The sequence below is a fragment of the Lampetra planeri genome, chromosome 12 (genome assembly GCF_965212315.1).
Source record: "Lampetra planeri chromosome 12, kcLamPlan1.2.h2, whole genome shotgun sequence".
NCBI classification, from domain to species: Eukaryota; Metazoa; Chordata; class Hyperoartia; order Petromyzontiformes; family Petromyzontidae; genus Lampetra; species Lampetra planeri.
In genome coordinates, this window is record NC_136118.1 from 11,843,536 (window position 1) to 11,870,463 (window position 26,928).

Consider the following 26,928-nt stretch of genomic DNA (forward strand, 5'->3'; position numbering starts at 1 on the left):
TTCCAGGAACTCTCTTTTTCAGGTAGCTGTCCTAGGAAATCTGCCTTCCTGGAAATTTAAAAGTCGTGATATGTAGTAATAATAATGTGTAATAACATAATAATACTCGACTCAAGACAATGCATGTAGTTCTCCAACCACAGCTGACATTTCGAGATATTCTTATTCTCGTGCTAGAGATGTGTCCAGCTTTGGTGTAACTCCGAGGTGGCAACCATCGCAACGTCGACAAATTCTGATTCGCATGCAGTCGTCTGCCTGTATCTGCGGGTGCTGAATTCAGAAGAGTGCTTTTTTAAGCGTTGCTTGGCAGCCATCCACGTTGAAAGCAATTTTTTAAAAATCCTTTCGCCAGCTTACAAAGGATATGACACGAGCAAGGAACCCTTGACCCTTGCAACTTATGACATCAGTGCTGTGCAGATCCAGTGTGGTTATTATTCCCCACCCCGACCACCACCCATGTTTTGTTGCCGAGCGGAAACTTTCAGGCTCGCGTTATATCTCAATTACTTTCAAGCCGTTCACAAAAATGCGTGCGAGGAAATGGAATGCTTTGGCTATTGAGCATTTCTATAATTAAATCAAACCACGAGCGCTGGATTTAATATTTTAAAGGTGTCATTCCTTTTTGCAATGTTAGCATGTAAAGCCAGTGAATGTCGTTGTAGTAATTTAGTTCTGTAAAAAAAATGTCTCTAGAAAATAAGGAGGAAATTTTAGGCCCTTTTAAAGGTCTTTTGTGTTCAGCCCAGCTTTTTTTTTTGCATAACTATCACCGACGGCCCTAGCAGCGCTATGCCGTATTGGAAAGCAATGATACCAGAAGCAGGCGTTCATAGCATCATCATGAGTATTACATTTCTAATGGGAGAGATGTACTTTACATTGGTAGTTGTACCCACTTCGACAACATGATAGTCATACGTGTTGCGTCGAGGGAGCTCCATTTTTCTTATTTTCCTCTCTGCGCTGCCACACAATGCCGACTCTACTTTCGTTTTATGTGCCGTGAAGAAGGGCTATGCCCGAAATGTCACCCATTATATCTTTTTTCCTTTTAAGGCCACAGTGTTATTGTCGAATGTGAGCTTTTCCCCCACCTTTCAAGGATCACGTGATCTCACCCCTGGCCTAAAGAACCCACAATAAGTACACGGTGTTCCATTTACATTTTTTTACTTTGTTTATTTTCTGCAAATCGTAAAATAATAATTAATCATGTGATAGTGCTAATGCTAGTGACACAGAAATGCTGCTACGTTGCGAGTAGTACTTAACCCAGCATGCAACAGCAGTTGGGCTTGTTTTGCGGGGCAACAATGATTTGCAGCTCAAACCTCCGCTGGAGCATGACCCGCGGATGATTTGCGTGAAGCGTGGCGATGTGAATCGGCAAATGCACCTCGTGCTCATCCACACAGCCTCGCATACAGATCACTTAGATCAGTCCAGTTCTCATCGCTGCCAGCAACAGTGCGCTCCTTCATTAGCCAGGTTTTTGCTTTCGGCCTGTGTGCTTGTGTCTGAGTTTGTGTATATATAGGTATGAGGGTGGCTGAGCATGACGCTCGCCACACCGCTCCTTTTCTTCCTCCTGCCAGCCTTAATAGGCGCTCGTGAACAACACCATGCCCCGACAGTCTTGAAGCCCATACGTGGGATCGCTTGGCTTAAGTTCAATGTCGGTGAAGAGGATTGTAAATTAATGTCGTGATGAGACTTCTGCGCTTGTGCCTGTTTCCCCACCCACTTTACAATGCACTTTCTCATTTCCTATACTGTATTTCGCTCGCAGAGTGACGATATTTAAGGGAAAATGCAGTCGCTACTATATTTGTACAAGATATGGGTATGTTGCCTGTAAAGATGGGTGATGGTGAAAGTGTACATTTCCATATACGTTGTCACGCGTGGCTTGCTTTGAACGGATCTTTTGGCAGAAAAAAAATGCACTTGTGATGTTCGGAGTAGTTTTAACCTCATCACTGTTTAAGTGTATGTAAAGAACAAAATTGTCGCGGGCTTGTGCTCAACATACTGACACTGAGATGCAAAGTCTGATTTCCAGCGGTTGCGTGTCATTAGAGGCTACGCAAGGCGGTTGGCGCATTTAAGCACTCGAGGCCATCATAACTAAATTAGAGTTGAGTGGTGCCCCTCATATGCACAGATAATTATGGGAGCACAACTGAGAGTGCTTTGCTTTTGTTGACTTGCATTTTCATCCACGGCTGGCTAATAGCAGCGCGTCAATTAGCAGTCGGCCGCTGTCATTTTAAACATGCAGTCGTCCTGGTGTTGTGATACATCGTTTGTAAATAAAATGCTTAAATCTTGATTCCTGATTTGTGGTCATTCAATTGTTTTTTTTTACATGATTATCAATTAAATGCACACAGCTAGTTTAATTGAAATGAAAACTATTTTATGAACATGAGCCTTTTTGTATGGTGCACAACCGCAGCCCAAATTCATTTTATGTAATTTGATGAACTGTACATCAGCAATGATGTATTCTTGTCAGCTCCACAGCCGAGAAGCTTTAAATCTTTTACACATCATTTGTATCGAGTAACTGTGCACCTCTCTTAAGTCCATGTGTGAAAGCCGCTGGCAATGAAATGCATTTTTTTGTACAATGCCCTACTTCACCGAAAGCCACTCACGCCTGCATTAGCCTTGAATATGAACGGTGTGATATTTAAACGTGTTCCATTGTGGAAGATCAATGTAAACGTATGGAGAGAATCAATTGTGTTCCTTACGGGAGACCAACATAATATTACTGATTGAATTTAAGTTTTTTGGTAGAATTTCTTGGTAGTGTCGGATTAATACAAATAAAGCATGGCCTCGTTTTTGCAAATAACATTGCCCTACAAATTTTAATAGAGAGATGAAAACGAGCAGTACTATCTTAAGCATATCTCAATGACCAACAATGAAAACAGGGTTTAGCGTAAGGACTAAAGCCCCGTTTTCCCGATTAGGTTGAAATTTTTTAACTGGGGGAGAGAAAAAACTCACGCAGATTTCTGTTAGGCTGCCGATCAATGAAATTCCATTGTAAACGCGAATGAATGTCATGATTCGAATTTTGAACACATGCTGCGCAAGAGCAGTTCAGGGTCGAGCGCAAGGACCCTTAAGGTCATTGTGCTGGGTTCTATTAAATCTTCTTTCCTTGCATTCACGGGCAGAAGCGCGGTGCGGGGAAACTAGAGATAGGCCGTCGTGCACCTTTGTCTGGGCTCTTGGTGCGTCAGGACGACGGTATTCCCAAGCAAGCCGTAGTGGATGAAACGATACAAAACTGTTGTCATCCCCTGGCTATGCTGCAGCCACACCGTGCTGCTTAACGCGTATACGGTGATTCCTCGCTGTACGCAGTCGATGCGTTTCCCGAGCTTCGTTCGTGTGTTGAAACTTCGTATATTGAATAGCTTATGACGTGAGTACTCTGAGGATGCGTTCCCAGCCTTCGTAACTTACCATTTCATACTATATAAATTTCATAGCTTACCATTCATATGGTAAACAAAGACAATTTATGTTTTATACTGTACGGTATTGATATTACGAACTGACGAAAATAAAATAAACATAGTGTACTGTAAAATATATTCAAACTCATCATTGTGATCTTTGGTGCAGTCATAAGACTGCATTGCCCACCAAACACCACAGCTCCGCTGATTGGCCGAGACGAATGTAAAGAAACGTTCTGAGCACTGCGATGTGCAACATATCTTATTTTAATTGTTTTCTTATTTATATAGCACCGCAGGCGGATAATTTTATTATTTGCACATTTGAGTGTATTCATTTGTTCGAGATTTGACTGCAAGGGTCCATACTCTTTGTTTTTTTCTGGTAAAGTCACGTAGGTAAAAAAAAATAAGAATGAATTAAATCACGACGTTTCGGAACAAAATTACTGTGACGGTTCCACCTGAAGACAGAAGCTTGTGTTGCCTCCGAAACATCGTGATTTAATTCATTTTTATTTTATTTTATTTTTTACCTACGTGACTTTACCGAAAAAACCAAAGAGTATTCATTTGTTACTTACCTTTATATTCCCCCCCCCCCCCCCCCCATTAAAATAATGGTAAATAAGTTCGTTATACCGAAACGTAGTACATCGTATATTCGCACATCGTGGTATTGATGTGTGCTATCGGACAGGGCTGCGGGGCCCGGGGAAAACCCCTCGGTGGGAATCTGAACCGAAATTATTACATCTGATACCGTGACGTCGAAGCGCGGTGGTCCCCCAAAGTGCGGGGCCCGGGGCGGTCGCCCCAATCCACCATATACCCTAGGGGTACTGCTCTGGTCTTGGATCTGTGCCATGATTCCAGAGGAGAAGTTAAAAAAGAATGGTTGCTAGTTTTGAAAAGCAATTTGCTCATTGCAATCTGTTTCTGATTTTCAATGAAGACCTTAATAAAGGGTCCCGTGTTGCTATGCTGCGAACACACGCCGTTGCCGGCGCTGTGGGTATTCACCCGGGCTGGTATTTTTAAATGGCCTCTGCGTTGTCGTGTTCTGTTGCTTCTGTGTGTGGCTGGCCATCAGGAGTGAGTAAACCTGTACTGACAAGGTCCTTTGGGATGCGCCGCGATCGCTCATTACCACCGTTGTTGTATGCCACTGTGCACTCACGGATTCGTGTCTGGTGTGTGTGTGCGCGCGCGTGTCCATTTGTGTACGTCTGTGTGCGTGTATTTTTCTGCCCTGTAGGTTAACGGAGCCTGTTGGGGTCATCACTGATGGTCCCAGCCACTACAAATATAAAACCAAGTGCTCGTGGCTCATCCAGGGAGCGTGAGTACTTCTTCTTTATATCACACCACTGTAATGGACATACTGCGGGGTCCACACACCTCTTGAATTGGGATTACCTCTTTATCTGAAATGGGCAAAACGTTAAACATGCATATTTACTAGCGTCCAAAGTTGTGGCAGTTCCACCCATGCACTCCAATGGTGAAGGTGTTCTATGTACGATTCATCGGCCTGCCGGTATGGTTGTGTCAGCGGTAAATTAATAACATTGCATGTGCTCCTCCAAAAGGCCCATTGCTTTGACAGCGCTGTCGGCTCATTTCCTGTGTTCACGAATCTTTGTCGCTAGGCGATCCGAGTCCCGGTCTAAATTATTCAAGGTCACCAGCCCCTTCTCTGTTGGTGCTCGAGCTGTATAGACTGAACCGCATCATTTGGTGTACGTAAAAACACACGATCCTAATGTTAACAATTGCTCTGTCTTTTTTATTGAAACTATAATTCGTTTGTATTGTACAATTAAAAGTGAAAAACACAATGTTTTAGGTTCGTGCAACACATGCGTTTGCAGTGTGGATGTGGCGTAATATGCTTGCTGAATTTCATTTTTAGTTTATATACTTCAAAAGACTCTAATGGCTCCTTTTAATTGATTACCTCTTCCACCAGTTGGGAATATCTTAATCCTGAATTGATGCGAGTCTATATTTCACCATGGTTGAAGCCAAATTGTCATAATGAGGCTTTTGTGTCTGAACGCCGGCCCGTGCATTGGGATTCTAGCTGGGCTCCCACTTGCCGTCCCTTGTTGCATCGTAGCTCAGATGAATGTGGTGAGACATAATGAGTGCCTGATGGGGCAGCGGGGTTCATCGGCTATTTCAAGAGTACGAACCAGATTTTGAGCTCACGGGTATACGCTGCGCACGGTTTATCGGTGCTTCCCAACCTGTGATCCCGTGGGCCACCGCTGCCCCGCAAGGCCATAGGAAGTGTCCTTCGGAACCTGCATTTGCGGATTTTGATTTCATAATTTGCAATATTATTTTGGGAGTGGTGGTCCGCAAAGTGTTTTGAGGGTTGACGGTGTTCTGTGGGTCCACAAAGGGTGGGAATCACTGCAATGGATACTATAATGTTCTGTTTTTTTTTTACTTATTTACAAGGTAAGGCCCACTGAGCTAGATGGCTTCTTTTCAGAAGCGACCTGGTCGCAAATGATAGCTCAATGAAGTGGCTTATCACGTGGAAATTGACATCAGCCAATTAATCTACAATTCTTTTGTACATTCGAAAGAGCTGCCTAAATATAACGTAAACAAAATGCAGAAAGAGCTTAAAGATGTCAGTAATTGGCTTTGTTGTGATTTTGAGTGATCGGTTCAAAATTCAGCCATGTAGTGTATAGTTGAAGCTCATATTCTAACAATATGAATCCTTGCAGTCACGAAAGCTTCAAATCTAGAATTAGTTGAAGCTCATTCAGCACGCACTCTATTTTGCTGTTCCTTTATTCTGCACAAAGGAGAACTGGGTTTTATTAATATTTTATGTGCACCGGTTGCATGACTGGGACCTGGGACCCATGGATGGAAGCTGCTGTGGGGACACAAGCAAATATGTTTCCATTGTCGGTGGACATTCTGGAGTGCAGCAGGCAGTGAATGGATGTTGAGTTCACAAGCACCCGGCTCACCTCTGTCACTCACTCCTCACGTTCGCTGCACTCCGCATGTCCCGCATTGCGTCCGGGGGCTTTCGAAACACGGGCTTGGCAGGCGGAGCAATTGCTGACCTCAACGCTCGTGCATCCTGACGTCCTGCGGATTCAACTCCCCCTGTCTGTGTCCGTCTCGCGATTGTTGCAGCCGCTCTTGCAGAGTTCTGCATTAAAATTAAGACTGCTTCACTGCACTGGATGATTTCCAGATGACATAAGTTTCACCACCCTGCCCATCAGAAACACGAGACAGCCTGTCTCAAGAAATAACATTGTTTTTTGCTGGCAGACGGAGCTGCAGCGTTGTGTCTTATTTGTCAAGATAAACGCCACGTGAATCCCTCTCTCTCTCTCGCTAAGAAAAAATCGCCAGTAATTTGCAGTGGAAATCACCGGATAATGTACCAAATTCTTAAGCGGAAAATCACTCATGGGTCTCATAAGCCATCAAGCCCTCGCTAGCTATAATAGTCATAGCGATTATTTTTGTTTTACCACCATGTATGACACATTACGGTATCTTCAGTGTTAACAATTTTGCCATAAAGCCATTGGTGAGGACTTCAGATTATTTTCACTGCTTCCAGATAGACGAATAGTAATAGAAATTATGGTTTTGCTCTCTTTTTTTTGCTGAAGTGGGTGGTCGCATGGCTATCTCAAATGATAACAGTCACAATTGGCACATTTTACATCAGAGTGGATAATAGTAACGGATCTTTAAGTGTGCCATTTGCTTTGCAGAATGAAGCGGTGACCATACAGTGATGTTACTAAAATTTACAATGTCGTGCCAGTCACGTGATAATTAATACATCTATCGTGTTGGGAGCTGGCCACACAAACTGTATAAGAAATCACAGCTGCCGAGTTCACTCCTCGGTGAATGCGGATAAAATGCCGCTCAGATTTCCTTAAATATATTTACCTTTTCTTCACAATATAATTCAGTAATTGACATGGGGGGTTTTCCGAGGACACTCGCTGCAGACTTAATAATGAGAATGAGAGCACGTGACCAATGCATACACAGTCGATACAGCGCCACTGTTTGAACAGTGTGAAGGCGTTAATGCATTTATATTTGTGTTTTTTCCCTATGCATTTTAAAGCTTTCAAAGCTATCAAATGGTGTCCGAATGGTAATACCTCCCTTGAGTTGACTGCACGCTGCTTGCCATGTGTTCTTCCTCCACTACACAACGTGCAAACAGCACTCGCATATTGCAACTTTCGCATACAACTCATGTACAGCTCGCTCTCGTACCAGTACAAAGCCAGTTCACCAGCTCGCCTGTGGTCATGAATGTCTCACCCCTACGTATACAGGAATAATTAAAATTGAATTGCTATCCTATGATGGTAACAATGAATCTTGGGCCGACCATGTCTCGCGTGTGTTTACACCTCACCTGGTACTGATGTTATCTACTACAGATCTCGTGAAAATCATTACGTGCTTTAAAGCTTTTGTGACTGCAGGGATTCATCTTCTTGGTTCTTTCGGTAAAGTCACGTAGAAGGGAAATAATAAAATAATAAAAATTTAACATAATAAAATACAATTCTCACGACGTTTCGGCCACAACGCAAGCAGCCGTCCTCAGGTGAAGAACAGGTCTGTCGGAAAGACAGGGTCTGAATGAGCACCACCACCCTTGGCAGCGTATATTTAAGCTGGGTTAGAGGGGGAAGGGCGTCAAGGCACGTCAAGGCGCCCTTTCCCCTCTAACCCAGCTTAAATATACGCTGCCAAGCTTGGTGGTGCTCATTCAGACGCTGTCTTTCCGACAGACCTGTTCTTCACCTGAGGACGGCTGCTTGCATTGTGGCCGAAACGTCATAAGAATTGTATTTGATTATGTTTTATTTTTATTATTTTATTATTTCCCTTCTACGTGACTGTACCGAAAGAACCAAGAAGATCATTGTGCTGTTAGTGAGTGTTGTGGGTAAGCTAGCTGCAGCTCTCAGATATATTGATGCACGGTTCACCTGTGCCGATTCACAGCTTTACTACACCTCGACATCGAACAAAGATGGCCACTGCACCGCGCGTTTTCAGATGCGCTTCTGCAGCCATCTGGAATGCTCTTCCGATTTTAGGAAGCCACTGGAGTTATGCACTTTTAAATCACCTTGATTGAAAACTATTTCGGTAGAACTGCTCTCTGCGTTTAGTTTGTCCCCCCCCCCACACCTCAGATTTAGCACGGTTGGCTACTTACGGTGTGAAAGAAGTTCCTACATACATAGCCAGCTCACCACCTGTACTGGGATGACAGCTAGCCTATGCTGACGCGTGGCTCGCCACGGCTTAACTGTGCCCGCAGTAAGAATGTGGAGCTGCGGCTGCGATTCAACCACTTCGCCACCGAGTGCAGCTGGGACCACATGTACGTGTTCGACGGGGACTCCATTTACGCTCCGCTGCTGGCTGTTTTCAGGTGAGCAGTAACCCCCCCCCCCCTCCCTCTTGACCACGCGTGCGATTCTTTAACGTCGCGAATCTCAATCCTGTGACCGTGCCCGTTGATCTCCGCCACGGCTATGAGCGCACGCAATTCTCATTTTCTTTTCCATCTCCCATATCCATGGATGTTTTTCACAAAAGCGCCGTTGGGGGCAATATATTTGACCAGCGTTGGCTGGAATGTGACTGGGTGGGTTAGTACATTAACCGGATGGTTTTTTGTTGTTGTAATCCTTTAATCTTCTAATGCTGCGTTTGGCACAGGGTGTCACTGGCTTTGGGAATAGCATGGCAGGGGGCTTAAGGCTTAATTGCTGTTGCGGTGTCATCAAGTGAGAACAAAGGCGGCTGGCGTCAATGTTGGGATTTTTGTCTTTTATAACCCAGAGTTGCATTCACGAGGTTTCAACCTCGCCAGAAAGGAGTGGTCCACCCTCAACAGGTTCAGGACTGGTCATGGCCCATACCTTGCCAACCTCCACCGATGGAGCATAAGAGCAAGCCCCCTATGTGGCTGTGGGGTGGAGAAAACTGTGCACCACATCCTAAAAGTCTGCTCAATCCACAAACTCAAGTGGAGGCCTACTCACCCTCCACACAGCAGGACCAGAAGCAACCACTTGGCTTAGGGACTTTGCATCTGCTAAATAAATAAATAAATACACTCACCGTGTCCACATTGAAGACACTCCGAGAAGCGTATATTTCTCTCACTTCCCCAGAACAAACTCCCAGATGTTTACCTCCTATGTATTGGTGGCTCTCTTGATGGCTGTATTCCCCGGCACTGCGTGCATGCGGACTTGCTTCGTGCGAGCCTTTTGACCCCAATTGTGACCTCCCGTGTTTGAACACGAACCTAAATCACAACCTTGGTGTAGTCATCAGCAGAGCCCTGGCTCGTTCCGTTAACCCTTTACTTACCACCCAACATAGCATTGCCCCGCACATTAAATCTCCTCTGGCAAGTATCGCTGTGTCTTTACTTAGCCCGCTAAGTGGTAGTGAAAACCGGAACGTTTCCCTTGATTTTTACACGGGACATTGTTACGGGGCTTTGGATAAAAGTAGGTCTTTCTCTGCTCCTACCCCGGTGGTCATTTATCTATTATTCCTAAGTTATAATAATTAGCAGGTGGTGGCATTTCTAATATAATGGACTGCATTCATGATAATGCCATACGTGTATTCGTGTTTTGTTGTGAATGTATTTTATGTTTCATTAAAATTTTCCATTGGGCCCACACTTTCGGTGTCCCCATACACGATGCGTTTCCCCGCATCGAACAGTGAGACCTTGTACTGACGAGTGTAATACATGCAATCCGACTACTACGTTGTATCTTACCTCTCCAAAATACATGTATTTTGCTACACTGTGGCCAGAACGTATACACGTGCCTTGCATATGTACTATGGTTTTTTGTTATGTCCATTTTATGTTCTATTTTGATCAGTTTTGTTCCAATGTTCATCATGTAGTAAGAGGAATTGTACATTTGGAGCTCTTTCAGAGTAGTGCATTACCCTGTGGTAGAGAAAACGGCCTGTAGAAATGTTCTCTACACAGCAGTCAAGCTGCATTTTTATTTTATCTACAAAACTGGATTTTTTTTGTCGCAAATTAAGTGAAAAAACGAAATCTCACACGATGTGGCTTTTTTTGACCATCAACCGTCACTTACCTTGAGACCGGGTTTTAATCATGGGGCAGGCTGACACCTGGACTCGAACCCAGGACCTCTGAACCACCCAGCCACACACATTGTTCTGTCCGCTTCCTAAAAGTGCGTCACCTTTTCTTTGAGAAAGTTGTTAGGTGTGGCGTGTAAATTGTACGTACTTCGGGAAGGAGTTGCGTGAACCGTTGACTGAAGTGCCTGTGGGTTTATGTAGCTGGAAATCTGTGACAATGAGCTTCATAGCTCATCGAATTCCTTCGGTATGATTAAAGATTCAGATTCTGGGTTCATCCAATTGTTGGCGTCTGTATTGTCTTGGCATGCAATTGGTTTGATGTTCGCCCGAAACTTGTAGCGTTAAATTACACCCCGTAATATTTATTATTAATAAGCATGCTGGTCTATTTGAGATGTGTGCAAAATACCTCAATGTGAAGTACATGTAAATCTATTAATCATTTATTTAAGTCTACCAGCTACATCCGATACACTGGGAGTAGAAAAAATAAAATTTGTGCTAATCATATTGGATTTTAATCAGTTACACGTAGCTCTGCACATTCTAAGATTGTGAGTGTTACGCATATACGTTCTCGAATTAGCTTGCCAGGCTAGTTTTTCATGGTAATTAATTTTAACACTCACGGGCGTGCGCGTGCGCGACCAAATGCATCGATGCTGAGACACTAGAAGGCAGGCACAGGCCTGTTCTAGTCCACGTACATCAAAGTGTCGAGAGAAGGTTTGAGCCGCGTGCACTCGGGATTGCGTGATATTGATCGCGTTTTTGTACTGTTGTTGTCACGTTCGTACCCGCCCCGACTGGGCATCTGTGAAAAAGAGCTTTATAGCTCCTCGGATTCCTCCTGCAGTAAAAATAAATATTATGATTCCGGTCAGAGATGTTCGGCGCGAGAGTGGGATCAGTTCACCCAACCCCCACCGAGAGATGACCTCACGCAAGCACTCTCCCTTATAGCCAGCGCCAGTCTCCTCTCCGTCCTCCCCCCGCCCCGCCACCCACTGATCTTTCTCCTGCCACCATTCTCACATCCCTTTCCCCAAGAGATGCACGGAAACCTCACGACTTGTCTTGTACTTTCATTAGTTTCCCTGTCACTGAATTAGACGCAACACAGATTCATCGCACAGAAAGGAAATGTGACCTCTGCTTGTGGTGCTTTCTGCTGCAGCGCTGTGCTTAAAAGAGCAGTGGGCTTGCTTTGCCATGTGTGCTTGTAGGTTTTGAGTATAATACTCCACGCAATTAGGGAACAAATGATGGCCCATCTTGATAACCAATCACCCATCCACATGTACTTATGTTTAATCCATTGCTAATGAATGCGAATAAAAACCTTTAACAACGTTCAACCTTCAATGCTTATTAACAAGGATTTCTTAATCATGTTGCTGTATGGGGAAAATTACATCATTCAGCACAGTTTATAGCAGCATTTAAGTCACTTATGAGAAACTGTAGTATGTTGCAATCACGTTTGCCTGCAGATCAAGAATTTGCTAAGCTATAGATGGAATCAACGGTTACAATATGTACGGTTATTTTACCCATGGCCATATTCAGTTGCTCCACCTGTGGCCATATTCTCTCCGCATGGCTTCATATTGGACCTATTTATCCATTTTCTTCGATAGTCGTTATCTATTCTACTCCACCGAACTCGTCTATTATTTAAATGCGTACACTTGGATCATCTCGTGTCTGTCGGAAAGGTGTAGGCCATTGCATCGCAACAACATTTTTAGCAGACCAGAGACGAAAGTGTCATCGTAAATGATAACCTGAAACTGCGTTAAACAAATTATTTGCTGATGCTGCGTGGGCAGTGGTTCACAAGCACAATGAACAAAGCAAACTAAACACATTCCTCAAAAACACTGCGTTAAAAATATATATGTATAATAGGCTATGTTATAGCTATATAATATTTACGTAATATTTGATGTATCTTTTTTTTTCTTTGACGAATGTGTTGAGTTTTTTTGCAAATTAACAGTCTGCTAAACCTCCCAACGCCACACCGTGATTACATATTTGAACACATCTACCAGATGAGCGAGCAACATTTCCATACCTGGTTTTTCAGGCTGGCGATCCTGAATAGATGATGTCAGATGGGTTTATGCCAGCGGAGTAGTTTTCTTATGGCAACGGAAAGCGTGAAACGTTTGTTATGGACCACACGTGTGCCGCCTTTGCGGAGAGAAACCAACTTTAGTTTAATTATGACAATTGTTCACGGCAATGTATCAAGGCGGCAGAATGCCTTATTATTACTCGCGCGCTTGGCACACGTGCTTTTATAGTCTATTACCAAATTAAAGTAAAAATAGCAGTGAATGTAAAAGGGAGAGAGAAAAAATTGTGTCCGCTTGTATTATATTGTTTAATAATCTAAAACCCAACAAAAATAACTGGGAAATTGGAAACGCATAAAATGAGATGCAAATTGAGATGCAGAAGTTAAAAATGTGCCTCTACTGAATTGCGTTAATTGAGCGTGCAAATGTGTTTCCGCATATTTATTTGCTGCGGACATTTGTACTTTTGCTGGTGATTGAGTTTTCCGCCTGTGTAGAAACACGGGGCATCGCGCGTGTTTTATGTGTCTAGTGTATACTTAACGTGCTGCACTACAAACCCGGCAAAGCGAGTTCAATTCCTGCTTACCACCAATATCAGTAACGGCTGGGCATGGTACTGGCCGCACCACCCCATCGTGTGCCGTTAATGGCCTCAATAGGTGCTACTCGGGGGATCTTTGTCTTTGTTTACGCGTGCGCAGACTTTCAAGGCTTGCGAGAGTCTTCTGTGGGTGCACGTATTAATGAACGCATGCTACTGTGTGTTCACTGGCCCCGTCTGCAGATGCGCACTGGGACCGTGATAGCGCTCGCAATTTCTCGTGGGAAAAAACATTAATACAGCTCATTACCCATCAGCCTCTTCCCAGCCAAAGATGGAGTCAGGAGCCGACTGTGTAATTTTACCATCGCTTCCCTGCGCATGTATTGGGTTTTCTCGTCAAGGGGCATAAACTATCACGCAAACTCCCGGTCATCCTCACAGCGGCTTTTGGCTATCCATCGAACGAAGACGGTCACCACATCGCGCGCTTTCAGATGCGCTTCTGCGGCCGTCTGCAACGCTCTTTATTCCGATGTTAGGAAGCCACTGGAGCTGTGTTCTTTTAAATCTACATTGAAAACGAATTTCTTTATAACTGCTTTTTGTGTTTAGTTCGTTGCCGTTCCCCCCACACCTCCGATTGGCTACGTACCATGCTAAAGAAGTTCAACATACGTACATGCATTGATCAAACAGGAGTGTGAGGCACAGCCAGGAAATGGCTTGCTGTGTGCGCAAACCCATTTCATCTCACGGCTGCACAGCGGGCTGCTCGACTTGTATTCCAGGACAATTTGTCCAACACGTTCTGAATCTTGTCAACTTTTATTCTGCAATTGAAGGTAATGCTGTTAACAGAATCTGAATATTTATTTATCACTAAAATAATTTGAAATGGAATTCGGCTGAAATAATTGCTAATCCCTTTTTTCATTTGCTTCGGAACTAAAAAATCATCATTGGAGGGAACACGATTGGAAAATAAAAACCGAGTGTATGTTGTACAAGCAGATGGGGAACCACAACGTAGAGGCGGCAGGGTGCTGCGCTGTTGAAAAGGTGACTTTTTAGATTGAAAAGCAACGTGTTGATCAGAATCAGAATATTTATATAGACTGGAGGAATTCGATGAGCTATGAAGCTCTTTTTCACAGATGTCCATTAGGGGTGGGTAAGAACGTTACAGCTACAAACTGTACAAACATGTTAGTAGTGCAGAGTACAAGAAAGGTCAACAAATTCACCAAAACACATTTAAAATAAAACTAAACTATCCACATCCTACCAGGCAGAGCCCACCGAGGTATGAACTTATTTTTCAGAAGCGACCTGGCGACCACAAATGATAGCTCAACAAAGTGGCCCATCGTTTGGACATTTACAGCAGCCAGAACGAGGACACTGGTAACAAGTAGTTTTTCTCGGTTGTGCAAGTTTAGAATGAAACCGTGAGACGGATCAAGAAACGAGCACAAAATAACCGTAGATATTATTACTGTGGAGGAACTTTAAGTGGACTTGGCTAGGGCACATCGCGATGAGCGGATGATGGCCAAGCGACGAGACGACAGATGACAGAATAACAGCCAAAGGAGTGAATCTGCCTGAGAGGTGTTGTACAAATAGATAAAATGTTTGTGTTCATAGGTTGTATGGAAAGTTTAGAATATCAATTTAACACATACGAGTTCGCTACCAATGTATTCATAAGAAAAGTTTTTTTTATTTATTGTGAAGATTAGAATGTGTTTGTTTCTGTTGGGTGAAGTAGGAAAGTTAGAACAAAGCGCTGACGAAATTATTTATTTGATGAATCCATTTGAATACGATAGAAATGTTACATTTAACTGCCGCTGATTTGCAGCCAGTGCACCATTGGCATTCAGTATCTGGATTTGATCTGGTCATGTCCTAGGCCAGCTATGGTTTGAATGAATACGGTAATGTGTCAGCATTAACGCTGGGTAGACCACGGCAATTACGTATGTTGTTAGCCTTCCAACCCCATTAGACTTAATAGGTGTTTTTCTACAACAGTTATCTTTCATTGCCTCTGTACAATAATACACGTGGTCATGTTTATGGTATGATAAAGTCACATTCTAAATCCCTGATTTGAACAGTTTAATACAAGATTTTCTGACTTGCCAGTGACAGATGTAGAGTTTGGTTCAGTTTGCCTTGGCTTTTTAGTTTTTCGTTTCTTACGGTTATAATCACATCTGAATGCACAATATTTTGTTGGGTCATGGTCAACCCATTGGCACTTGAGGTTGAAATCACTTGACTTCCCACCGCGGTATTTATTTTTCTACCGAATCGGTTTTTTGGCGGTTGTGCTGTTTCGCGCTCCGATATGTCTTGGAGTTGATCCGCGCATTGGTTTGGCACGAAGTCCCGACGTTTCGCCCCCACGTACTGGGATCTTCTTCGGTTCTGTCCGACGTATTTTAGGTACAATCCGCCAGAGAGTCGCTATTAATTTTATTTAACCCAAAAGGGTAAATCGAGGTCAGTCGAACCCCGGCAGCAGTTTGAACTTTCCACAGGGCGATGTGTGCGTTCAGCGTTTCAAATCTTTTGCGAATTGCGGGCGTCGTCGTTTGGGGTTTTTTTAACGTATCGCGAGCGGGACCATTGCATTCACGGGGGCACGTGGAGCGAGAAACCTCGCGAGCTTCAACGTGGGGCGATGATGTTTGGCGCATTGCGCTCGGGACGCCAACGCCGGTCGGCATCCGGATCATGGGTCTCGTGTCTGCCGACGATCCCACGCTGCTGCTCCGCTGAGGGTGTCGCAATGCAGTAGTTGAGACCCGGGCTCGGGTAATCCTCGGCACGCGCGCACCACCACCGCACGCCCTCCTTCCCATCGATTGTAAAGAGCCTGCCACCTTAATAGCTTCAGTGAAAAGTGATGAAATGCGGCACAGTGCATTTGTTTTGTGATTTTCGCCGCGGGCTGTCTTTTTTTAGCAGAGGGGCATTTGTACCTTTTGTTCTTTTTAAAACGCGTCTACGTGTTTATTCAGTTTTTTTAATTGAATTATCACGTGACCCACTATTTACAGATTTAACAAAAACAAAATACTTAAACACATTTCGCTTTCGGGATTGTGTCCGCATCTCATTCGAGGGTAATGAAAACGTTCCGTTTAATTTCAGAGTTTTGCTTACAAAATGCTTTAGGAAATATCATTCCAGATATTTGTACTCCCAGTTGCATTTCAAGATCCTATCCATTTCCTGCAACTATAGAAGCCACTGAGTGGCTCCACTAATCAGTCAGGTTATTGGTTTTGGATTATCTGTCTCTCTTGATAATCGGCAGTGTTTTGTTTGCTATCGGATGCATTTTTCTTGTTTTGCTATTTTGCAAGATGCAGAAAATATATCGGAATGATTGATAAAAAAGATTTTTTGCATTCGCAAGCAAAAATGAAGAAATGGGAGTAACACGTTTTCGTGTGGTTGTGATGCACTCGCTGTTGACGTCTACCGTCAACAGCGAGTGCATCACTCATTGGTAACAGGAACGTAAATGTTTGTGGAAACTGGCAATGCAGACGTCCACAGAAAAACATTCAAATTTTGTTCTAACAATTAAAACGTATGGCTGATAATATACATAGAGTTTCTCTTTAAATGTATTGTTATTTTTCTATTTGCTCGGTTAATAATCGTCAGTTTGTACTTGAAATTAGACCACTGTAAAGATAATTGTCTCCACTTTGTCAGTCCACTGCTGGATGGAGGCCTCCCCATGCAATTTTGGTCACAGGGCTTGTTTGACCATACTTTGCCCCTCTAGTGAGTTTCGGGCTTTACGAAAAAAGGTTGCCCAGGGTTAATTCACATATTACTCGACTGATGTTAGTCGTAGCCAGGAATCCAAGTCGGGTTAACAGGTTAGTTAGCCCGAGTGAGCTAACCACTGCACCACTGTTCCCCACTAATTACATTCTGCATTTAATTTATGTACCACATAAAGGCTATTTGTAAGATATTGTTCTGACATTGCAATAATTTACCATCATTGCAACTGTATGCACATTGTATATATATCATAAATTATTGCGGGCATGTGTGCGTGCATAAATATAATGTCTTTATACATGTAGAAGAATGGACGTTGTGGACAGCGTTATTTCCCAAATCAGTTCTTGCATCTGGTTTTAATATAATAAGCAAAACCTATTAAATTACTCGCGTCTGCGCGATCGTGTTATTATGTACCTCGTGGGGTTCAACTTTGCATGGCCAAGCATTTCAAAATCTTAACAAATACAATTTGTCAGCGATGTTATTTTTATCTGTTTTTTGTTACTTGAGCAAACTGTTGATGGGAACCACTTTTGATTAACAGTATAACTGCGCGTTGTTCGTGAAATGGGCTCTTTGTTGAAACGTGTTTGTTATTCGAGAAAGGTATACTTTTCCAATTAATTGAAAACATAGCGAGATGCACTGTTTAATCAGCAAAAGCATTCCAAAACTGAAAATTTTCGCAGTTTATTAAATAACTAATGCATGCGACTTTTGCAAAAGAACACGATGTTTTTAATGTTATTAGCGTTGATTATACAATATTTGCCATCCAAAAATATTAGCAGATGTCCCAGTAGCACATTGAGTTAGAGTTGGGCTTTAACCCGTAAACACTGCACCCAGAGGCATCTGCACTAAAGCACTCGGTAGGTCGCAACGAAACTGGAGCGATGTTTTCTTTTTACACCCCCCCCCCTTATCGCCATCACATTAAATGACCTTCTCTCTCACCCCCCAAATCTGAAATGAGCCCTGCTGTTGGTGCGGTCAGACAGAGGCCAAACGGATCATGCTTGTACAGCATAAACAAAAACTGAGTGCTCTTCGTTAATTAAATTAATGTTTTTGTAATTCCGCATTCTCAGAAGAGCAAACCGTTCTTTCGTGTGCCTCCAAAAGCCCCCCTTTGACAGAGCCTTGACGGCTGCAAAAAAAGCAACAACAAAAAACACGATCTATATTCCGTGCTTTGCTATATTATTTTTTTGCATTTGCAAAACTTCAGCAATAAAATCAATTAGGATCACGAGGGACTTGAGCATCTGTTATCCCGTCACTTTAGTTTATGGCGCGGGGGAAGGTGGGCCTGGTGTGAAGTGCGTGTAATTGGATCTTGTCTCTGTTTGCCCGATTTAGGCAGGGATTGTGTGTGTGTGTCGGTGGCTCGCTCAAATCAAGGATGCGCAGATACTTGCCACGGAATCTTCACCGGTGCTGCTGCTGTTGCAGCTGTTACATTGCACACTTTCAACGGAGTGATGTTAACATGCCGTGCTTGAAAATCCTTTGATGGTGCCCCCATCGTCTGTGTACGAATTCGTTTTTTTTATTTAACGCGATACATTACTATATTTATTGTAGTGCAAGATAGCGTTTGAAAAAAAAAATCGAGTAGAAATTTTCCCACAATTTTGCTGGGCGCCTCCCATGAGCGTGGCCGGCTACGGGGGCTGTGCGAAAGAAGTTCTGCACACATGGGGATCTCAACATGTCAGGTTTAATTGTCCGCCAACTTGGGAGTATTTTTTTCGTTCAACAAAGTGGCACGTTAATGCTTGGTCGACGCGTTTCTTTAAAGGCGCTATTCGTTCAGCACGTTGGTGTGTGTGTGTGGGGAGCGGTGGCGCGCTGCGCTATGAACCCGGCGACCCGGGTTCGATTCCTGCTCACGGCCAACACCAGTGACGATTATCTGAACCGATCCTGGGCCTCCCCTAGGTCGACTCAGCCGCAAATGAGTACCTGGTGCGGTGTGTAGTAAACATCTACCACTGGGGAGACAAAGGCGGCTGGGCGTAGTGCTGACCACCCAACTCCCTCGTGTACCGTTCCATCCTTAATAGGTGCTCGCTAACAGCACTTGCCCCTACAGTCTGTTAAGGCTACATGGGGGATCTTTGTCTTTGTTGCGGGTGTGCGTGCCCACATGCGTTGCTCCCCTTTCATGTGCCGCGCAGTGTCGGGCTTGCCCACCTTTTCCTTTGCCCCCACAGAATGTCGTCGATCGCGCGAGGGAGCATGCAGACTCCACACGCGCTCCTCCTCCAGTTTGCCTTAACTCAGTCAAACAAGGGCGTACCAGGAGGTGTGCCCCTGCCACCATCTGCATGCGGGGACGTTGACACGGCGATTAGCGGCGTTTCTATGCGATTTCGGGCGATAACTGTCAGCGCAACAAAAAAAGACAACAGGGCTCTGTTTGCACTGCGACCCGCCGGTTATAGTGCACCACGGTGCAGGGACGGTGCTACGTGTGTGGCATGCTGCTTTGTTGTTACTCCGGATTAATTTCACGGCTGGAGGACTGGCCGATTGGCGGCTGCTGCTGCTGCTGCTGCTGCATTGTTGCTACCTTGTCAGTGACCTGGGTTTGATTCCACCCTGAGACGACCCGCACTTGCCGACATACCACTTGGCCTCGCTATCCTACTAGGACATAACTTGACGTCAATTCTGCCTGCCTAAAAGGTTCCCGTTGCTACATTTAGGGGCTGTCCATAAATGACGTCATGCGATTTTGGACGATTTTTGACTCACCCCCCCCCCCCTTCGTCACACGGCGTCACAAAAAGTCACGACCCCCCTTCAAATATGACGTCACAAAGCTCTGCCCCCCCCCCCCAAAATAAAACAAGCTTCAAATCGCTTTAAACTATTGTCATTGTAGTGCGTATTTAATGTGGCGCTGCACTCTGATGTAGGAGAAAACATTTATTAAACAGTCTATTTAATTAAGTAGAACGTGTTTTATATATTTATTTAAAGTTGTGCATTGATGTAATGTAACATTTCTCAAACCCCCCCCCCCGTCACACATCGTCACAAATGTCTGAACCCCCCCCCCCCCCCAGGTGCGTGACGTCATTTAAGGACGGCCCCTTAGTGCAGTTGGGGGGAGGGGGGGCTCAACCAAAAGGATCCCGACTTGCTCGTCTGTGTGTGGACTGCGAGAGACTGACTTTCCGAGCACCACTGACTTGCTCTGGTTCAACACGTACTATGGACACGATTGTGCCTACGTTGTTCTATCGACGTATGCCTTCGTTATTTAAAAATAAAACATATTTTGTGATTTCTTTACGCTGCGTTGGTTGGGTGCGGCCCTGTCACGTGACACGGGTGACGCACGGGCACGTCGGCATTCTGGGATGAGTTCATCGTTAAGCAAGCAGATGTTGACATTTTTGAACAGGTCGTGTGTGTATGTGGCAGTGGTGGAGGCGTTAGCGCAGTGGTTCCACACATTGCACTACGAACCCGGCGAACCGGTGGTCGTTAATAAATAACGTCACGAAGCAGTCTTTAATGAGCCGCGTGCGGCTCTGTAACTGCAGGTTGTCGACCCCTTGTGCTAGCCTGATAGAAGCAACGAGTCAGTGTGATCAGCAGCTTTCCTTATTTCTTTTTATAAGCACGTGAACTACTGCTTAGAACATTGCTTCAACTTTCTACAGCACAGTGCTGGACGATTTGTGCGGCTGTGATCGTGAAGGAAATTCTGCCGGGGCACTTTTGCGCTTATTTTCACCAAAGTCTCGTGCGGAATTTTATTCGTTGCGAATAAAGGTATTCCAGTGTGCTCGATGAGTTGTTTTTTCTCTCTGGCAAAGGACATGACTTTGGTATTCAACAGCAGCCCCTTGCCACGGATTATTGCGCAAGAAAGGCGGCGGTCCTTTTAACTGCTTCGTGTGGCCGAGTAGCCCATAAAATCTGGGCACGTTTTGGCCAGCGTGACGACCCTTGGCAGTTTTTAAATTGTTGGTCACATTGCCATTAAGAAGAAGATACTCCTCCGCGGGGTTTGTATGCTCAATAGTCAGAGGGCGCGTAATAAATTGGCCCTGTCTCATTCTGACAGCTTTAATGTAGTTTAACACGAAGTAAATATTCTGCATAGAAGATGGTGCCACTGCGCATCGTTTCTCATGCGACCTGAATAAAATGTTGTTCACAGGGAGTTTCTAGCAATCGTTTTAGACTAGCGCGAGACCATAAAACTTAACTTCTTCGCTTTGAATTATAATTCCGGGCTTCCGACTCAGGATCTCGGCAGTGCAGCCCTCAGTGTTACTCTCTTCAGGGACCAACGTTTGCACATTTATTTTTCTTGACATTAGTTAAGAAACGAATATGAACTATGGTTTTTTTTCATAAAAATAAATAATTGGAATTACGACCACACGGCCCACTTCACGAGGAGTGCTGTGGTGGTGAGATGTTAACTACCTCGCCTGGTATACAGGAGGTTGTGGGTTCGAACCCAATCCTGACGCCTGTATATTTGGGCTTTGCGCCTTTTTCCCCGTGGTTGCATGGATTTTTCTCCAGGTCTTTCAGTTTTTCCCCTCCACATTTAGAAGCAACAGTTTAGAGTATTTGTCTGCTATACATTTTCACGTGATGATAAGCCACTTCGTTGAGCTATCATATGTGGCCAGCTCGCTTTTGACAAAGAGCTATATAGCTCAGTGGGTGGGCCTTAGCAGGTGAAAGAAAAACAAGTTTAGTTAATACCATCTAACAAGGGCTCTCTGGGCCCTTCCACCAGCCGGCTCGTGGCCGGGAATTTCAATCGTGCACCTGTCCCACCTGTACATCACTGTACTTGAGAGCATTTGGCAGCTGCACACATTTGTCCACTTAGCAAGCGTAACGGTTCAATTGACTGTAGAGTTTCTTGGGGGCAAGTCCTTTGGTCGTGCCAGTTCAGAGCCGGTCCCTGCAGGGATCTGATCGTCGGTAAGGCGGGTTACACCGATGCAGACATTCAATAAAGGTAACCGATATCAGTGGGGCATTTGGGTAAACGTGTATAAAAATACCAAAAGAAATATGATCGAGATAAATGAAAACGCTTGATCATTCTGTAAATAATGCAGCAGTTCAACTCCGTTTGATTATGGACCATATTCAATTAGTTAAATGCGGCGTAAAAAAATTGATACCATTCATGACACGCGAGATAAAACAGCGGATTGAAATTATTTTTGAATTATATATATAGTGGCACTATCACAGAGCCTGCAGTGCTTACTTCAATAATGGATTAATCATCATGAATGTTTGCATCATTCTGTTTTGCGATAATGACCGATAGGGGTACAAGGAAGGGGGTAATAAATAATACATTTGAATGTTGTCTGTTGGGGGAGAGAGGGGGTGGGTGTTTCCGGCCTCACAAGGCAACCGCCCGGTTTCGCTCTGACCACAAAACATTTGACCACACGCAACAGCGTGCGGACATCGCATAAGCACTGAAACTCATCTGATCCATTGGACATCTGTGGGAAAAAAGGAGCTTTCTAGCTCATCGGATTCCTCCAGTATTAATACATATTCTGACTTCTTTCCCCCTGGCCCCTCCACACTGTCCCCCCCCCTCCAGCCCTTTTGTGACCCCTACGTAACCTTTGTAAGGGTCAATCATTCCTCGGTCCTTTGCATGCCCCTTGCCATCTCAACCACTCTTATCTTTGTTTCCGCTTCTAAGCTATGTTGTAGAGCGCCTTGAGCGCGCTATAAATATAACGTGAAAATATATTAAAATAAAGAAAAGCTCTAATCGCGACTTGGCCAACCCATGCACCAAATCGTGAATCACTGCTTACATAAGATCGTTCGACGGAGGAATGAATGAGCTACACAGGGGGCTAAATATCCAAGTTTGCTTTTTGACTTGTGACATTGAGCCTGACGTGCAAATGAAGCGAGTGTATCACTTGACTATCCCACCTCCTCCACCCATAAATTGCCTTTATGGAGGGCAGGAATGTTTTATTTTATTTTCACAGTTTCATTTTGTATTGTTTCTCGCCTTTTGCCACGTTTGTACAGATTTAGCTCCATTGTCGCTTGCACTTAACATCACATCTGCGGCTGTATAGAATGGCCTTCCTTCCGATATTAGGAAGCAACTGGATCTTTGCACTTTTAAATCAAGTTTGGAAACTCATTTATTTAAAACTGCTTTTTGTGTTTAGTTTGTTGTCCTTCCCCCGCACCACCGATTTATCACCGGTGGCTATGTACGGTGTGAAAGAAGTTCAACATACATACATCCTTTGCATGTAATGTGAATACATCACAAAAACATCGGTTCTTACACACTGGAATCTATGTGGCTGTGAATTGATTCATCAATTGACATTGATTAATCAGCTTATTGATGCACCCATAATATCCAGGTGATATCAACGACCCTGGGCGCGATTCACAAATTGGCAGCGTTTTTCATTAGCTCTATCGAGACGGAATGATCCGCAGGTCTTTTCTCAGCCCCTACTTTAATTATTCACAACACAGGGATTTAAAACTACGGGACGGCCTTTAGCCAATCCACTGCAAGATGAAGGCCTCCCCAGGTGGTTTGGGCATGCTGGCCAGTACTGGCTCATATGTTGCCCGCCACTTATGTTACTTAGCCTTGGCCAGGAATCAAACTCGGGTGGCTGGGTTGACGGTGTCTTGCCCTAACCACTGTGCTACCATATTTTGCAGTCGCAGAAGTTGAAGTATGTCATCTAATGTGTGTCTTTAGAATGAGACGCATTACAGCTGTGGCCGTTACTGCTAAAAGTGATCCGTTTCCACAGCGTCACTTGCCACTGATGCTAGCCGCGGAATCGAACTTCGGTCATCAGGTTCACCGCGGAGCACGCTGACCACTTGTAATTTCGCTTGAACACGCGTAATGTGAGAAGTAAAAATAACACCGAACCTTATTCACAGTGATACCACGAATGCATTCGAAGAAGTAATACATGGCACTTAGGTAATTCTTTGAATTAATTCCGATGACAATTCAGATAAGTAATAATAATCCATGGGCATTTTGATTCAGTAAAGCTTCATTGAGTTTTAGCACTCTTTTTTTAAAAAGGGGCGCTACCTGTTCGGGTTGTTTGACCAAAACAGACTGCACGGATAAGTCGACGCGTTTCTGCTTTGCCTTATGTTTGTCTGCTGGCTACAAAACCATAATTAGGCTTGCACGGGCTACCAGTCAAGCCTCCTCCCGGGTGTTGAATTAACAGGCGTTGCTCCACCACCACCACATTGCACTTAGCACGCACGCACGCACTCACTCGCGTCGTCTACAGTGGCCTCAAGGGCGACCGGGAATGAGTCTTAGCCCCGTCGTGGATGGCAGCCCCCCCCCCCCACCACTTCTGCCAGATCGCGCATTTAAATTGCAGTTCGCTAGTCCGTTGCCAGAGACACTGGGGCTATAAGGGGAAGCCGTTGTGCGAGGTGTGAGTAGGCCTCGGCAAGGTAAGGTAAAAGCTAAACGGTTAAAAACAAGAGAAACTTTACCCTACCTTTTACCTTACCACAATACAATCGCGCTACCCTACCTTTTACCCTTTAGCAGGTAAGGTAAAAGGTAAAAAAAGAACGAGCCTACCTTTACCTTACCTTTTACCCTTATCCCATACAAATTTCGCGATTACAGGGTAATTACTAGGGTAAAAAACATGGAATTATTTTTTTTAACGATAAATGCTAGTTAGAGCGCTTTATTCATTTTTCGATTTAAAGCTTTCGTGACTGCAGGGATTCATCTTCTTGGTTCTTTCGGTAAAGTCACGTAGAATGGAAATAATAAAATAATAAAAATGAAACATAATAAAATAATTCTCACGACGTTTCGGCCACAACGCAAGCAGCCGTCCTCAGGTGAAGACCAGGTCTGTCGGGGAGACAGCGTCTGAATGAAACAGCACCATGCTTGGAGCGTATATTTAATCTGGGTTGGAAGGGGGGGGAAAGGGCGCCTTGACAAAAGAATTTGCATATCAAGAGGAATTTAGCATATGTATGGGAAATGCAGGTATGTGATTAGTACTACTTATGCCCGTGCATTATGCAGGATTAGCAGCATCAAAGGGAGGGGATATGGGAAATGCAGGTATGTGATTAGTACTACGTATGCCCGTGCATTATGAAGGATTAGCAGCATCAAAGGGAGGGGATATGGGAAATGCAGGTATGTGATTAGTGCTACTTATGCCCATGCATTATGCAGGATTAGCAGCATCAAAGGGAGGGGATATGGGAAATGCAGGTATGTGATTAGTACTGCTTATGCCCGTGCATTATGCAGGATTAGCAGCATCAAAGGGAGGGGATATGGGAAATGCAGGTATGTGATTAGTACTACTTATGCCCGTGCATTATGCAGGATTAGCAGCATCAAAGGGAGGGGATATGGGAAATACAGGTATGTGATTAGTACTACTTATGCCCGTGCATTATGCAGGATTAGCAGCATCAAAAGGACGGGATAGGGGTAGCATTAATAAAGGGAAGGAGTGTTAATAGTATGTACCTGCAGTAACTAAAACCACCACGTAAACAACTAAAGTATAAACTACACAGTATCATCAATATACTAAATATACTCTACAATAAGTTGAGTTACTAACAGTAAGTAATACATTACAATTCTACGTCGTAAAAAATATAATATGCTTCCATCTAAACTTTATTCTCTTACATCACACGAGTATACACCGTACTATATACTGCCATAGACAAACCCAACATTAAATTATATACTGTATTGCTATAAACCACCTTATACATTGTAATATTACACTATGTATTATTCTACCCACCCTAATGTATATCACACTGCTGTATATGGTACAGTGTATAATAACATAGTATAAAATTCATATGCTTAATACAATGTACAAAGTAATATATAGTATCGTAATTGTATAGTGAAGTATGTAGAGTGGAGGTTGTCTGGTGCCAGGATGTTGAGTGGAGTTTGTCTGGTACCAGGATGTAGTGTGGAGTTTGTCTGGTGCCAGGATGTAGAGTGGAGTTTGTCTGGTGCCAGGATGTTGAGTGGAGTTTGTCTGGTACCAGGATGTAGTGTGGAGTTTGTCTGGTGCCAGGATGTAGAGTTGAGTTTTTCTGGTGCCAGGATGTTGAGTGGAGTTTGTCTGGTGCCAGGATGTTGAGTGGAGTTTATCTGGTGCCAGGATGTTGAGTGGAGTTTGTGTGGTTTATAGCAATACAGTATATAATTTAATGTTGGGTTTGTCTATGGCAGTATATAGTACGGTGTATACTCGTGTGATGTAAGAGAATAAAGTTTAGATGGAAGCATATTATATTTTTTACGACGTAGAATTGTAATGTATTACTTACTGTTAGTAACTCAGCTTATTGTAGAGTATATTTAGTATACTGATGATACTATGTAGTTTATACTTTAGTTGTTTACGTGGTGGTTTTAGTTACTGCAGCTACATACTGTTGTTGAGTAGTAGACGGAGGTACTCGGAGACGGAGGTGAGTTAGGGGCTTCCGCCAGGGTTTATTAACACGTATCACTATCCCTGGTTCCCTCTTTACCCCTTCTACTATCCCCGTTCCTCCAGTGACCCCGCTTACGTCACGGGGTCTCCCTTAAAAACCCTCTGAGGCGTGACGTCACGTGCACTGCCCAGCGCGTGCGACCCCACGTCCCGTGATGTCACGGCACCGGACAGCGCACACGACGCCACCACTCTCCTCTACTCCTCTACACTATTAACACTCCTTC

The 26,928-nt window shown here is 44.1% G+C and overlaps 1 protein-coding gene across 3 annotated transcripts in view; it reads left to right on the plus strand.

The window, feature by feature from the left end:
* Positions 1-26,928, plus strand: part of ATRN (attractin) — a 298,845-nt gene that overhangs the window by 54,047 nt on the left and 217,870 nt on the right. For all 3 annotated transcript variants that reach the window (XM_078599563.1, XM_078599565.1, XM_078599564.1), the window contains exons 2-3: positions 4,750-4,833; positions 8,848-8,961. In XM_078599563.1, the coding sequence (XP_078455689.1) occupies positions 4,750-4,833; positions 8,848-8,961 (198 nt within the window). The remainder of the gene's footprint in view (positions 1-4,749; positions 4,834-8,847; positions 8,962-26,928) is intronic.